The sequence below is a fragment of the Saccoglossus kowalevskii genome, chromosome 14 (assembly GCF_978046115.1).
Source record: "Saccoglossus kowalevskii chromosome 14, keSacKowa6.1, whole genome shotgun sequence".
NCBI lineage: Eukaryota > Metazoa > Hemichordata > Enteropneusta > Harrimaniidae > Saccoglossus > Saccoglossus kowalevskii.
The window spans coordinates 21,301,803-21,317,696 of record NC_140654.1 but is presented as its reverse complement, the minus strand read 5'-3'; the positions used below and the strand labels follow the sequence as shown (position 1 = coordinate 21,317,696).

The window sequence follows — 15,894 nt, the reverse complement described above, 5'->3', positions numbered from 1 at the left end:
GTTGGAATTGTAAGTAGGCAAATAGTTTCTATGAAAGGAATATGACGCACTCCCACCAAAATTAGGAATATCATTACCCCTAACGAGACATGTAACGCTGTTTCATTTACGCATGCGCATTCAAACAAAATGGCGGCGTTTTGTTTTGATTGAAGGGCGGTAAAATTCAACCAAAGTTTGAGCTGGATAACAGCATAAGGTACGCTTTCATGATTTTAACACCAGTCTTGCGGGGTTAAGTGGGAAATGTGCAACTATAGAGTAGTATACATGGTGGCGATGACGTCCATAGTAATGTTTTTTTGTTGGAGAGGAATCTAAATTGACCGTAAGAAGTTCAAAGTTGAAAACTCCATAAAGTCTGTGCTAACAAACAACAGAGCGTAGGAAGATTCACAGTCAATTCGTCCCAATTCACATTCGTCCCAACACATTCGTCTCACAAGTCGATTCGTCCCAATTCACATTCGTCCCACAAGTCGATTCGTCCCACAAGTCGATTTGTCCCAATTCACATTCGTTCCAATTCACATTCGTCCATTTTTTTTAATTTTTGGTCAGCGTTACGATCTTGAGCAGGGTCAATTTCTATGCCAACTGTTACTGACACGCTAACTAATAACTCCACGTTGCGTGTACGGTGTATTTGTATTTATTAACTAATAACTCCACGTTGCGTGTACGGTGTATTTGTATTTATTAACTAATAACTCTACGTTGCGTGTGCGGTGTATTTGTATTTATTAACTAATAACTTGTACGTTGCATGTACGATGTATTTGTATTTATTAACTAATAACTTGTACGTTGCATGTACGATGTATTTGTATTTATTAACTAATAACTCTACGTTGCATGTAAGGTGTGTTTGTATTTATTTATTAACTAATAACTTGTACGTTGCATGTACGGTGTATTTGTATTTATTAACTAATAACTCTACGTTGCGTGTACGGTGTATTTGTTTATAACGTCGGCAAAAACAAAATGGCATAATGAACAATTACGCATGCCAGTGCATGACGTGTACGTGAACAGTTCGTTGTTTGGATTTTTTGTGCTTGTTTGGCGAGTTAGTAGTGGGCTAATCTTAAATCTGACGAATCGACTTGTGGGACGAATCGACTTTGGGACGAATCGACTTGTGGGACGAATCGACTTTGGGACGAATCAACTTGTGGGACGAATCGACTTTGGGACGAATTAACTTGTGGGACGAATCGACTTGAGACGAATCGACTTGTGGGACGAATCGACTTGGGACGAATGTGATTTGGGACGAATCGACCGTCCCCCCGTAGGAACGTTTTTTGAAGGATCTTTAATAGATATCAAAGTTTAATTGATTTGTACTAACCAACTGATAATTATCAATTGTAAGTGGGCTTTGTTGCAATCAAAATGCACTCCACACGTAGTTCGATTTCTAGACATCTCGGCCGAAATTGAACATCTCAACCCAGACACCCTGGCATCACAGGCGCTTGGAACGTTTCTTGGCTAATAAAAATAACCTAAAACGTTTGGAACTGTGCATGTTTGGAACTGAACATTTAACCCGTTCGAATAAAGGTAAGGTAAGGTAATGTAATGTAAGGTAATGTAAGTAAGTCGATCGATAGCTTCTATCGATATCATGCTTGAGTTGTGTGAAGCAGATCGAAATATAATTTGGAAAATCATGTTATTTTCGGAAAGTTTCAATGTCATGGTGTCAACGCTTTCCTACCTTGTGTTATTTTATGAGTAGTAGGGGAATGTACCGGCGACTGACTAACTATGCCGATCCCATTTTAGGTCATTTTTATTAGCCAAGAAACGTTCCGAGCGCCTGTGCCTGGCATACATATAAATGTACCAAAATGAGCCAAGTACGGGTGAAAAGTATGGGTTGTACTTTTCAGAAAATAGTGAGTACAGGCGATATTTGTAGCGAGTACGGGTGATACTTGTAGCGAGTACGGGTGGTAATTTAGCAGTACATGGAGGTAATTTAGCGAGAGCGAGTGATAAAATGTAGCCAGTATGGAGGTTGGTGGTAAAATATAGCGAGTACAGGGTGAGGGTATTGCGGGGTAAAATGTACGGGATTTATACAACAATTACGGGTGCAGCAAAACACTCAATTGAGAAAGAAAATAGCAGTGGTACGAACTGAAACTAGTTCAATCTAACGAACTGAAACTAGTTCCATCTTACAATAACTAAATGGGAACGTGAAGCAGCCATGTTTAATTAATTATATATTCACGCAATTTGACCCCTATGACGAAGCAAAACGGACGCCTCGTAAAAAAAGGTGTCGCGTAACTGACCTGACAAGTGTAATCTTGAAACTACAATAATAAATAAATAGACTCATTCCCCTTGGCCCGACGAGAGTGACGCAACAGTGTTCGTATTGACACTTTTGTCTAAATATAACCATAGACCTTAGACACTGATATCTTCTTTCTCACTGGAGTGTTTTGTTGCATTCGCAATTGTTGTATAAATCCCGTACATTTTACCCCGCAATACCCCCACCCCTACTCGCTACATTTTATCACTCGTACTCGCTAAATTACCTCCATGTACTCGCTACAAATACCACCCATACTCGCTACAAATATCACCCGTACTCGCTACAAATGTCACCCGTACTTGCTTCAAATATCACCCGTGCTCGCTATTTTCTGAAAAGTACGACCTGTACTTTTCACCCGTACTTGGCTCATTTCAGTACATTTATATGTGGTGGCAAGAACCTCTATCTAGTTCAACGTTGATCGACATCTATTGATTTGAACCATCGGCCTCAGAGAGCCTGATTGAACCGATCCTTAAATGCAATCCAGTGCAATGGATCAACCAATCATGGGTTGTGTGCTGTGAAATGAACAACGAAAGTGGAAAAAAATATTAATTCAGTGAAACAAACACTGGTCTGTGAGCTCTGAGAAAAAAACAACGTTATTGACGGGTCGTCTGAAATAGGTGGGTCAAGATGTCTAGGGGTACTGGTTCGAGTTGTCCAATGAAAAGCGAGTCGAGATTTTTTGGGGTTGATATGTCCAGTACCCACGAGAATAAGAATGCCACAAATGCTTTGTGCAAATTGCTGCAAACAAGCAACGCTTATTTTCGCAATAAAGTGTAAAACAGAAATTACAAACTACATCCAAACGACTCCTGAGATGCCATGATTTGAATGGAACTTAATTTGAAGAAGGCGATAGATGGGTTACATGATCTCGGTCTGATGTGCTTACACAGTCAGGGCCATGTTAGGGTCATAACCTTATCAAAGCTCAATTGAAATCGACTTTTACTGAATGCTTTTACACAGCATTTTTTGCTGGCTCGAGCTGTTCAGCTTACTCAAAATGCTGCTGTGTACACAAAGTATTCGTTATCAATTACCCGGCATACAGGGCAAATAGATTGCATTTATTTAACAGCTGAAATTCATATTAATAATTTTGATGGGTGAGTTAAGTGATCACTCTACTCATATGGAATGCTTTGCTGATTAAATGATATTCTTTGTTTAGATTCAACAATGTGTGAGTCAATGACCTGTGAGCAGACTTCATTATTATCCGAACAGTCGTCAACATTGTCAAGTGAAGCCTCAACTAGTAAACCTCAAACGAACAATTTAGAGTTTTATGAATATGAAACGCAGTTTTTTGGTTTTACACCTAAGGCTTTCGTGGATGGAGGTACGTGTACGCAGCTATTAATTATGAATGAGGTTTGATATTTGTTTATCAAGTAGTTTTCTTTTTTATAATTCAGTGTTCTCCCTAGGCCTTTCAAGCACTGCTAGCCTGCATCGCTCAGACAAACAGCCATGTCGCTTTCATTTCGCCCACGATTCTTGAAATCCTGTCCGTGATGCTTATTCAAGTTGTTGTATTGTTTACAAGTGTCAGTCTTTAAAACAATAACATGTATTGATCGAAAGGTAACCCCGCCTTTGTTAGCCTTACAAAAACGGTGATAAAAAGAAGTTACCAAGTCTTTCAATGGTGCGGAGCCTGCAAAACTAAAAACAAATACTTGAGTACTAATAATTTGCCCATTGCGTTGGGATGATCCATCCCGATTTGCTGCACTGCGGTTTATTGTGGTTTTTACTCCTCCATCGCCAGTGACACTAATTGCCAAGAAAAAAAAAAAAAAACAAGTGAAATTAAGTCGCATTGGAAAGAAAACTGTAAATAAATCGAGGTAACAAAGATGGCGGCGCAGAGTACATGTTTATTCGTGATGTTTAAAACCAACATCTTGTTGGCGATTTTGATGTATTTCGAAGATAATCGTCAATGAATCATTTTAATTAACAAAACATTTGTATATTTTTTCACTGAAAAGTCAGATAGCAATGATCGCAACAGCAGCTGACAATGTTATGGTGATTGTATCGTTAAGCACGAGGTATAAGGTCAATAAACAATCGCAGACTTTAGTATTGAAATGTTGTTGTAGAAAAAAATGTTGTCCTTATTAGTCCCCGTTCGGACGCAGTCCGAAAACGGGGACTTATGTTTTGCCCTGTGTGCGTCCGTCCGTCCGTGCTTCCGTGCGTCCGTGCGTCCGTGCGTCCGTGATCACCTGTATCTCGAACATGCATGGACCGATTGAGTTCAAACTTCACTCATACATCACACATTATATGGGACATATGCACATGCATTTTTTTCATGATCCGATTAACGATAGCCGAATAGCGGCCATTTTAAGGCCGAAAATGCATCAAAATCACACATTTTCACCATTCCGGACCCGGATCTCAGTTATGCATGGACGGATTTTGTTCAAATTTGGTACATACATTAAACATAATAGGACCTTGATGCACGTCATTTTTTTTTTTGGATCGGGTTCGAAATGGCCGACTGGCGGCCATTTTGTTTTAAAGAATTCAGTTCTGGATCCGTATCTGAGACATGCTTGGATTGATCGAGTTCAAACTTCACACACACAAGGTACATCATGTCACAAATATGTATGTGCATTTGTTTCATGATCTCATTAACGATAGCCAAATGGCGGCCGCTTTAAGGCCGAAAATGCATTGAAATCGCACATTTTCACCATTCCGGACCCGGATCTCAGTTATGCATGGACGGATTTCATTCAAACTTGGTACATACATTAAACATAATAGGACCTTGATGCACGTCATTTTTTTTTTCGGATCAAGTTCGAAATAGCCGACTGGCGGCCATTTTGTTTTAAAGAATTCAGTTCTGGATCCGTATCCGAGACATGCTTGGATTGAGCGAGTTCAAACTTCACACACACAAGGTACATCATGTCACAAATATGTATGTGCATTTGTATCATGATCTCATTAACGATAGCCAAATGGCGGCCGCTTTAAGGCCGAAAATGCATTGAAATCGCACATTTTCACCATTCCGGACCCGTATCTCAGTTATGCATGGATGGATTTCATTCAAACTTGGTACATACATTAAACATAATAGGACCTTGATGCACGTCTTCTTTTTTTTTCGGATCAAGTTCGAAATGGCCGACTGGCGGCCATTTTGTTAAAGAATTCAGTTCTGGATCCGTATCCAAGACATGTCTGGATTGATCAAGTTCAAACTTCACACACACATGGTACATCATGTCACAAATAGATATGTGCCTTTGTTTCATGATCTGCTTAACAATAGCGAAATGATGGCCATTTTAAGGCCGAAAATGCATCAAAATCACGTATTTTCACAATTCCAGAACCGGATCTCAGTCATGCATGGATGGATTTTGTTCAGATTTAGCACAATGTGTTGTACATATGCAGGTGCATTTCGGTCATGATCTGCTTTGAATGTATATGTCACTCAAATATGAACGGAACGGGGACGTGTCATTGACAATGACTTGTTGATTTATTAATTTCATCATATTTTGATAACTCGCAATCTCACAGACTTTACAAATTGAAGCAAATTTTGTAAGCCCAATTGAAATTTTCCGGTACATGTAAAATGAACAGCAGTCAGCAGTGGACACCCTTTTAGCACCAGTTTGGTAAATAAACATAACTTTGGATTACTGAATATGTCACAGAAAACAGTAAATTTGGTTTTCACTGCTTTTTAATTCAACTCATATATACCATTCGAAAAAAGTGTCTTTCCTGGAATTTACTTAGGTGAAAATAAAGAATACTTCAGTATTAGTTGACACTACCTGTCTATTAAATATCTATGATCATTGCACAGCACATGTTTCAATTATTTCTTTTACATGTACTGTATATGTTGCATGGAACCCAGTATATCTGATATAATGCATTGTAGTGACTAAAAATTGTACACTTTAAATTAATATCTGTATCAAATGTTGATATGTCATTCAAAAAGTACATTTGTAATTAAACCAAATCAGTAAACATTTTATTTTATGCAAATTAGCCATGTTCAACCACCAGAATATTCAAAAATGTTTTTTTGTACTACCTTTAATGATTCATCAAGACAAACTTGTGGATCATTCATGACTTAAGGTAGAGATGCAGTTTATTTGTGAATTTCAATCAAAAATACTTTTTTTCGTTTTTTATATGGATTTTTATCTAAAGAACATTCTGTGAAAATTTGACCAATGAATTCTTATTGGAACACCCTTAAAATTGCTGGTTATTTTCTGATTAAAAATAAAAAACACTCACACATGGCAATGTTTATGTCCAATTGCCTAATTTGCATGAGTACTCAAATAACAGGACCTTTGATTGACAATATGCAAATCGAGATTGTACGGGTCATAGTTCATTCAATTCACGCGCATGTGCAATTATTCTCAAATCAGTTATCGCTTGCTAGAAAACCAAACATTACATTTCCTCAGTGTTTTTTTTCCTAATTTTTATCATTACATTATGCGTGGTATGAAAAGAAAGAGAGGTAGAAAGAAGATTCAGATGATTTCTATGTTGGAAGAGGCAAAATCTACACTGAAGGCATCAGCCCGTCGAACGAAAATCGATGTGAGCGTTCAAACGTGACTTTCCCTGAAGGCGTGAATCCGAGTTTCTGATTGACTGAGACATTTTATTTTTAAATAATTGTTCTCAAAAAATAAACTGAGCCTGTGAAGGATAATTTAACATTGTTTACAGTGATAACAGTGCATTGTCGAAACGAAGCTTTCCCATTCACAATACTCTTGAATAGGCGTCAATGACTACGGTAAAACTTAGACTCTATTTTAGGCATCAGGAATGATTGAAATGTTCGAAAATGATGCCAAAATGCACCTTAAAAGTGCAGAGATTTTTCTAAATCCCATCCCGAATTTACGGCAGAATCTGGTCCCTCAAATAAGTGACACGTGAGCTTTGATTCTAACCGGATATATTGCACTGGGTCGGGGAGATACAAACTTTCCAATCATTCGCAAGTTTTACTAGGTGGTGCGAGACAGCTTTGTTTGCAACCGGACGAACTCCGTTTAATTCAATGAAGCAAACAACTGACAATGCTAAAATAAATTGCAGAGGTATGCTAAAATTAATTGAAAACAAGCAAATAATTTCAATGAAAAATAAATCACAGAGAGAGGTACATTATGGTAATTAGTTTGTTTCTGTAAAGCGCCCTCTAGTGGTGATCGGTTATTACGAACACCGGTTATAACGAATATATTCACCTGGGGCCTTGATATTCGCACTAACGAGGTTTGTCCGTAACTTGATACATTAACAACTCTTTTGACGCGCTGACCGTTTCTCCGCGTCTGATGTTTTGTTTTCCTTGTCATAATACTTACTGATTGATGATTTTGTTTTGATTTTTGAGTTTTTAGCCTGCAACTCGGCCACGACCTTTGCTGGGGAAGTTTACGTCAATTTGACGCACATTCCATTTTTTTAAACTAACGAACACACTGTTTAGCACTCTTATTTTTTTCATTTGCTGATTTCTATTCAGAAAAATTCGACCGCTCGAAAATGCACCTTAATTTTGCACTCTTAAAACATGTCAGATTTCCAACACTAATTATTTAAAACGGGTCGAAATTTTAAAACTTTTACGTTAGGAGCTGGAGCTCTCTTCTTGCAGGCGACCGTCGCCGGTAGTACAACAGCATGTTTTGTATGTACGTCCGTGCGCTGATTGTCTGCGACTGTCTTAGAAAATCCCTGAATAAGGCGTTACCAAAATCGGAAAAATAAAAAATTGCCTCCTTAAAAAACGAACAGAATTCAAATATTTCTTTTAACAAATATGTTGCAGTGGGAAAATGGTATTGGAAACGCTTAACAAAACTTCTGTGCCTCGCGTTTCGATTCTAGGATTACGCGATTATTCATTATTGTGCGTTCGCTTCCTGGAGTTGGTTCTCAATACTACATAAAAATCATCGAGGATAAATAATGTAATATCCCACTTTGTACTCTTCACGGTAAACCATAGGCTCCGAAATACTCGTAGATTTTTTATTGAAAATTCATCGAAGAGAAGCCATGATGTTTTCACACATTATTGACAAGGTGTTCCCCCTTCAAAATGCGTCCGGACGGTTTATTACGACGAGTGGAACAAAAATAACAAGTCCGCAATTAACATGGATATATAAATTATGCAAAAATAGAAAATAGTGAACTTTGAGGTCATGCTGTGCGACTTTGAAAGCCGTTAGAGAGATGAGTGGACGCATTTGAATTAGTAGTATACCAAGGTATCCAGTGATGTAATTTTACCCTCAAACGGACTTGAAGTTTTTAAGCTAATTTTTTTAAAACACTTTTGTCCAAAAAAGCATATTTTTGACCCAAAATCAAAAACGCATTCTGGATATTTAAAATAAAGACAAGTTTTACAAAGTTTGTATAATAAGCTTTCAGAAAATATATAACATGTTGGATATATAATACCATCTTCATTGTCTAATTACTCAATTAAAATGCAAGCCAAATAAACTGCATCTCTACCTTAATTAATTTGAAACCATGATTATGTTCTTACAATTAAAACAAAGACAGAGGGCACTGTGCAGTAGCAAAATAATTGAAAAATAATGATTATTCCGCAATTTTTTGGGTGGTCCACACACTGATCAGGAACATAATTTGTTCATTTGTATGTATACAATTTAGCGTTTTTTTTTCTATTAAATCCTAAATATATGGTAATTTTACTAGAAGCACAACAATAACAGTGTTTGACACTGCAGTTTCAGTAAATACCGGTAGTGTTAGAATGCAATGCTTGCAAACCACCAACTACAGAAATCTACAACTCTGTGTTTAGTTTAGAAAAGTTTCACCATTAATACAACTCAATTTTATTTAACAGTACATAATGCATTGGTCGAGTATCTGTGTGATGGTGTGACTGTGGTGGAGCAGTACCTTATGAAGGAGGTGAGTGACTGGTTGCTTTTTTTGCTGTAATTAAGAAATGTTGTTCTTCAGCCCTATATCTCTGACATGCCTTGACCAATGACATTCAGACTTCACACATATACACCATGTTTTACATATGCAAACACATTTGTTTTGTGATTTGATTCAAGATTTTACTGCTGAAATGCATCAAAGTCAAACATTTCTGCTATTTCCGAACTGGATCTCAATCGAGCATGGATAGATTTAATTAAAACTTGGTACATGTACATGGTATCATATAACCTTGATGTACGTGATTTTGTTTCTGAAAATTGGGTTCAAGCCACAAGCATGACCAGAAATGTGGATAATGTTTAAGGGCCTTATTTATATTATTCTTTTTTTTTATCTAGTTCAAAATAACCGATGGATCTAAAGTATCAGCAGAAAAGCTTCGAGAAGTAAGTAGTTGGATTAGTTTATTTTGTTTCATGAAATGTCACTCAATGTACACAAATTTATACAGACATTGCTTACAGAATACATTGATGTAGCTTTTTCACACACATTTTAAAGCTGCACTATAAGACGACTTTAATTATGTCTGTCTGTCTGTCACATTTGGTAATGTTCATTCAGTTGAGTCACATTCATTCAGTCAGTCACATTCATTCAGTGACAGTCAGTAAAAGTCAGTCAGTCACAGTCAGTCAGTCAGTCACAGTCAGTCAGTCACATTCATTCAGTGACAGTCATTCAGTCAGTGACAGTCAGTCAGTGACAGTCAGTCAGTGACAATCAGTCAAAGTCAGTCAGTCACATTCATTCAGTGACAGTCAGTCAGTGACAGTAAGTCAGTCAGTCAGTGACAGTCAGTCAAAGTCAGTCACAGTCAGTCAGTCAGTGACAGTCAGTCAAAGTCGGTCAGTCACAGTCAGTCAGTCACATTCATTCAGTCACATTCAGTCAGTGACAGTAAGTCAGTCAGTCAGTCAGTGACAGTCAGTCAAAGTCGGTCAGTCACAGTCAGTCAGTCACATTCATTCAGTCAGTTGGGAATCAATGAGTGTAAATGATGTTTCAGGGTGGCGGGCAATTTAATGCATGACACGCCTCAAACTCCATGCATGGACACCACCTCCTAATACAAGGTTCACATATCAATGCTACATTACATATTCTTTTCAGATTCTGCACAGGGTGTGAACTTCAGTGTTGAGAGGACACTGTTTCAACATCAAATTTTATCTAATATATGTATTTTCAGAAGTCACCAAGGCATTTGTCTGTGATGGCTTTATGAATTTAAAGCCTGTCTCAGTGTCTGTGGTGCACCATCACTATACCTTAGAAGTGTGGTGTATATATCATCTCATCGTTGTTGTTTCATATTATTTTTTTTTTCAGTGTACTCAGAAGGTTTATGCTCATCTAAAGCCGCGGTACTCCACTGCCTTTGATAAATTAGAATTTTTTTTAATCCATAATCTTCTCCATATTCCAAGCCATGTTGTACTGCCAGAAGATAAGGTAAATGTCTCTTATGTTTGTCAACATAAACATGTTTCTTTTTATTCAGTTTTTATCATACCATACTCTGACATACATCTGACTTAGCATCCATGCTTGAGTAAGTGCTCTAAGTTTACACGCATTGTGAACATCGTTTGGCACCCTTGTATCTTGTACTAATGTCATGAATATAAATTAATTCACGCAGGTCAATCTAGATTTCAAATTCAACGAAAACGATGAAGACAAAGTGGACCGAGAAATTGCCGAACTCCGAACTAAAATTGAAAATCTGATGTATGTGAACCGCTGCTTGGCGCAATCGATAAAAGATATGAAGGATGTTCAAAGTAGAATGGAGAATTTGCTGGCCATGATTGAGAAGATTGAAAAAGTACACAAGGATGCTGGAAGTAAGTGAACTGAATTCGTTCTCTGATTTCTACACTGAAAGTTGGATCTACAAATTATACTGTATTTCTTCTATTAGTTGGACCATTTGTAATTTCTTCTAGCAATTTAACCACCTGGCAGGAAAGGGCCTCAAGCTCTCAATTTCTTTTAACGTTTTTTCTTATTGGCAAGAAATAAATTAAACTAGTTAGACCTTTGAGTCTTATATCCGTATTTCAGTCTTCTTCAATTTGACTTCACAAACTTCTTTGATTCTACAATCATACTTCCAATGACTCCTCTAAAACCCACTAATTCAACCACTCAAAAAATTAAATTTTGAATTTTTCTTCTAATAATTCAGCCACATCAAAAAGGATTGTGATACAGTAATTTAGCCATCTCAATCCTATGCAATGCACAAAATGCTCAATACATTAGCATACAGTGTAAACATGCTTTTCTTGTCATGTCTGTTCAACTATTCCATTTTTCACTCTGAGGTCATTCTGATAGCTTTATTAGCTCGGCTGTCATTAAAAAATTACCTATTCTGGACCTATGGACCTATACTGATAAGTGTTTTAGCTTGAAAACTACCAGTTAAATTACTTTCCTATTTGAGAAATCTCTATTTTTAACAAATATTTTTGTCTTTTTTTGTAAAAAATCCTATTTTCAACTTCTTAAAAACTACTAACACAATTGCTTTGATACAAAGTATGTAAGTACCGGTACCATAGGTAAGGTATAAGATTTGTAACCAGATAACAATTGTAATTGCCATAGCAACAACTACAAAACCATGGTTATGATATACATTGTAGCAGGAAAATTGTAGGAACAATAACCATGGAAAATAGCTAATCTCATTGTATAGAACGTTATCAACTTTGTTCTGTCTACAAAGACAGCAGAGCTATATTGCCCGTTGGGTTGCTTGTTGAGATCTTTGTGTGATGTGAAATATTAATTTCATGATTATGTGAGAATTGAGAGAATATTCAAGAATTGGAGGGGAGATAAAACTTACAATCACATGTTGAGTTAGAACACCATTAAAACAATGTAATGAAAATTTACAGATTGTTTTTTATTTATTTTCGGTACAGTTACTGATTTAAAGGAAACAGTGGCATTCAATCTCGATAAAATGAACAAGATTATTGGATTGACTGGAAATTTGATGCTGAAAGGAATACAAGCAAGGAAGGTATGTATCAGTACAAGTTTCCACCACTAGGCAGATCATACAAGGACTTTAAAATATCTCAAACAATGTCCTGGCTTTATCTTAGCAAATCTCACAGCTTTTAATTAGTGAATTTCCTTCAAGACCTTCATTACCCAATTCTGAATTTAGATAAATGCCAACAATCACACATTTATACTGAGTTACTGTACTCGTGTTATAAGAGTCAGCTAAAGCTACAACTTTTTGTTGTGACCTTTGTGAAATTTACTACTCTAGAATTCTCATTATAAAATTGCAGTCATTATAAAAGCATTTATAATTATTATTATTTTGTCTTATTTCAACTATGGAGCTACAAGAAAAACGTATGGAAATTTTCTATATAGAAATCTAATCTGATATTGTACTACCCTAATAGATACATGTTTGTGTGTCTAGTTTTATCTTATTTGAAACATTTCACACTAGGATTGCACTGTGTTCAATGTGGGTTTCCTGCAATGGTTACTACCGGTATGTGAAAACATTTACAACACGTGTGAGATACTTCATGTACATGTATATGTAATTGTAGATGCACTGTTTGGTGAACATCGCCCTTGAAATTTCCCCGAGTAGAGAAATAAACAGTAATAGACTGACTGACAAACGGAGGTCAGTCTCTGATAACTGGGACTAAAATTCAACAGAGAATTGTGGGTAATTATTGTAGATAAGGTGTACTCGTCCATCTATTCTCTTTAATCTGACATCAAATGTCCATTCTCGAGAATCAACCATTTTTTTATTTCTTCTCTTTTTTACAGTCAGAAGAGACAGAAGAATGTGATATTGAGCAAAGATCCAAGAAACTGAAAGTGACGTAACTTGTGGTGACACTGTAGGCTATATTAAAAGTATTCAAATGACTTATCAATTTGTATTCACGACAACACAACTAACATTGAATTTGTTTCAGCATTATCATATATATCACTTATATAAATGATTCAAGATATAGATTTAATTTCAACACTGCCATTATTGATTTCCCTTTGTCATACCAAATTTGTTTTCTGTTTCTTTTTTAGCTCCGCTGTCGACTTTGTCGAGCGGAGCTTATCATATGAGTGATTGTTCGTCGTCCGTCGTAGTTGTTCGTGTCAATGTTTTACTTTTTCGACTTCTTCTTGAAAACTACAAGCCTGAATGCTTTGATACTTGGTGTATATGTACCTTGGGTAGACCTCTCTCAGATTTGTTCATTTCATGATGATATCTTCAATTCTCTAATTTTGGTGAATATTTTTGTCATTTTTAGTAAAAAGTGATATTTTCGACTTCTTGTTGAAAACCGCAAGTGCAATTGCTTTGATATTACATATATAGGTACTACATGTGGACCTCTCTCAGATTTGTTCATTTTGTAATGATATCTTTAATTCTCTAATTTTGGTGAATATTTTTGTCATTTTTGGTAAAAAGTGATATTTTCGACTTCTTGTTGAAAACCGCAAGTCCAATTGCTTTGATATTTACATATATAGGTACTACATGTCGACCTCTCTCAGATTTGTTCATTTTGTAATGATATCTTCAATTCTCTAATTTTGGTGAATATTTTTGTAATTTTTGGTAAAAAGTGATATTTTCGACCTCTTGTTGAAAACTGCAAGTCCAATTGCTTTGATATTACATATATAGGTACTACATGTGGACCTCTCTCAGATTTGTTCATTTTGTAATGATATCTTTAATTCTCTAATTTTGGTGAATATTTTTGTAATTTTTGGTAAAAAGTGATATTTTCGACTTCTTGTTGAAAACCGCAAGTCCAATTGCTTTGATATTACATATATAGGTACTACATGTGGACCTCTCTCAGATTTGTTCATTTTGTAATGATATCTTTAATTCTCTAATTTCGGTGAATATTTTTGTAATTTTTGGTAAAAAGTGATATTTTCGACTTCTTGTTGAAAACCGCAAGTCCAATTGCTTTGATATTACATATATAGGTACTACATGTGGACCTCTCTCAGATTTGTTCATTTCATGATGATATCTTTAATTCTCTAATTTTGATGAATATTTTTGTAATTTTTGGTAAAAAGTGATATTTTCGACTTCTTGTTGAAAACCGCAAGTCCAATTGCTTTGATATATTATACATATAGGTACTACATGTGGACCTCTCTCAGATTTGTTCATTTTCTAATGATATCTTCTGTTCTTTAATTGCCATGTGCATTGCTAACAGCGGAGCTATCTCAGCCGACAGGCTGCTTGTTTTTTATTCCAGTTTTACGAAGCAAGAATCTTTTTTACATGAACACAAATGAATGAAATAAAAAGAATGTTCTTATTTTAATATATATATGCATGTGTTTATATTATGGAATTCTTCTATTAGCATGCACTTACAGACTTGCGTATATAACAGAGGTGTCAGTGTGGTCAATATAAGTTATATTTCAATAACATAGTTTACGATATAAATTTTTTAGTTATTTTTTTTTATTTGAAATGCGTTTTTAATTGACAACTATGATGCTATATTTATTTTGAATTAAGAACAGCAAATCACATTGTGATCTGGTAATGCTAATTTTATAATGTTGCATTTAATTGCAAACTTTTAATAGAGGATTTACGATTTATCTTATTCATATACTGTAAAACCCTTTATTTTCACTAATTTGATATTTTTCAGCATATTCACTGGGTTTGAAATTCACGTAAATAGCAACAAAACAATAAGTTCATGTTCACATGGAATTAATTTAGCACATTTTACTTATTAGCGAAATTAAAACCTAGCGAATAATACATTTACATTACTGGTATATAACCATTTTGTAGGTATTTGTAGTTTAGGTGGAAACACCAATATTTTACAAAAGCTTCTCTGTCCATTATTTTCAATAAAATTGTAGTTTTTGTCAGATTGTCTGAATTGAGTTTATTGTCTTGTTTTCAGCATTTTGTAAATGTGTGTTTAAAAACACTCTACTTGCTCACAATGTTATGATGTTATGATGAAATTAATAGATTTAGCTCAAATGGAAGTAAATTGCAAAATTGTTGAAAAAATTATGCAATTTTATTTTGTGAAAGGTCAAGTCAGCTTTTGTGGTGTTCAAAAAGTTAATGTGAAATAATTATCATTACTCGTCACATCAATAGACCACTCTATAAGTCAAGCGCCCTCAAACACTTCCTGTTTCAGAAGAACAGAAGTTGGTATAGGTCTCGTGCCACTAATCAACCAATGGCTGCTCGTAGCTCAATTTGAATGCCTAGCAAGAACCAATGAAATTTTTTAAATATTTTTTTTCTCAGGTGCTCCTTGTCTGAGGGTGTAATCACCTGAATCAGAGGTGAGACTAACATGTGGTCTTTTGTTTACTACTTAGCGGCTGTGTACCTGTGGGTTAATTCTGTGTGTATTTGGATGTTCTAATCTTGGTGTTTTTCCAGT

At 35.7% G+C, this 15,894-nt stretch overlaps 1 protein-coding gene across 2 annotated transcripts; it reads left to right on the top strand.

Moving 5' to 3' along the window:
* The first annotated feature begins 125 nt into the window (after window positions 1–125).
* LOC100367984 (protein MIS12 homolog) lies at window positions 126–15,369 on the top strand. Of its 2 annotated transcripts, XM_085507689.1 has the most exons (9): window positions 126–199; window positions 3,534–3,704; window positions 9,303–9,370; window positions 9,748–9,795; window positions 10,742–10,864; window positions 11,055–11,259; window positions 12,352–12,452; window positions 13,241–13,330; window positions 14,716–15,369. In XM_085507689.1, exons 2-8 carry the CDS (start codon window positions 3,542–3,544, stop codon window positions 13,298–13,300), a joined length of 768 nt encoding a protein of 255 aa, XP_085363815.1. In that variant the 5' UTR covers window positions 126–199; window positions 3,534–3,541; the 3' UTR covers window positions 13,301–13,330; window positions 14,716–15,369. The 2 variants fall into 2 exon arrangements, with proteins under 2 accessions (XP_085363815.1, XP_085363814.1); XM_085507688.1 differs by lacking the exon at window positions 14,716–15,369 and having other exon boundaries at window positions 13,241–13,440.
* The last annotated feature ends 525 nt before the right edge of the window (window positions 15,370–15,894 follow it).

Coding starts and splice junctions, on each gene's coding strand:
- LOC100367984 (XM_085507689.1), top strand. CDS start 3,542: ATGTGTGAGTCAATGACCTGTGAGCAGACTTCATTATTATCCGAACAG. Junction 3,705..9,302: donor TAAGGCTTTCGTGGATGGAG/GTACGTGTACGC, acceptor TTTATTTAACAG/TACATAATGCATTGGTCGAG. Junction 12,453..13,240: donor AAGGAATACAAGCAAGGAAG/GTATGTATCAGT, acceptor TCTTTTTTACAG/TCAGAAGAGACAGAAGAATG.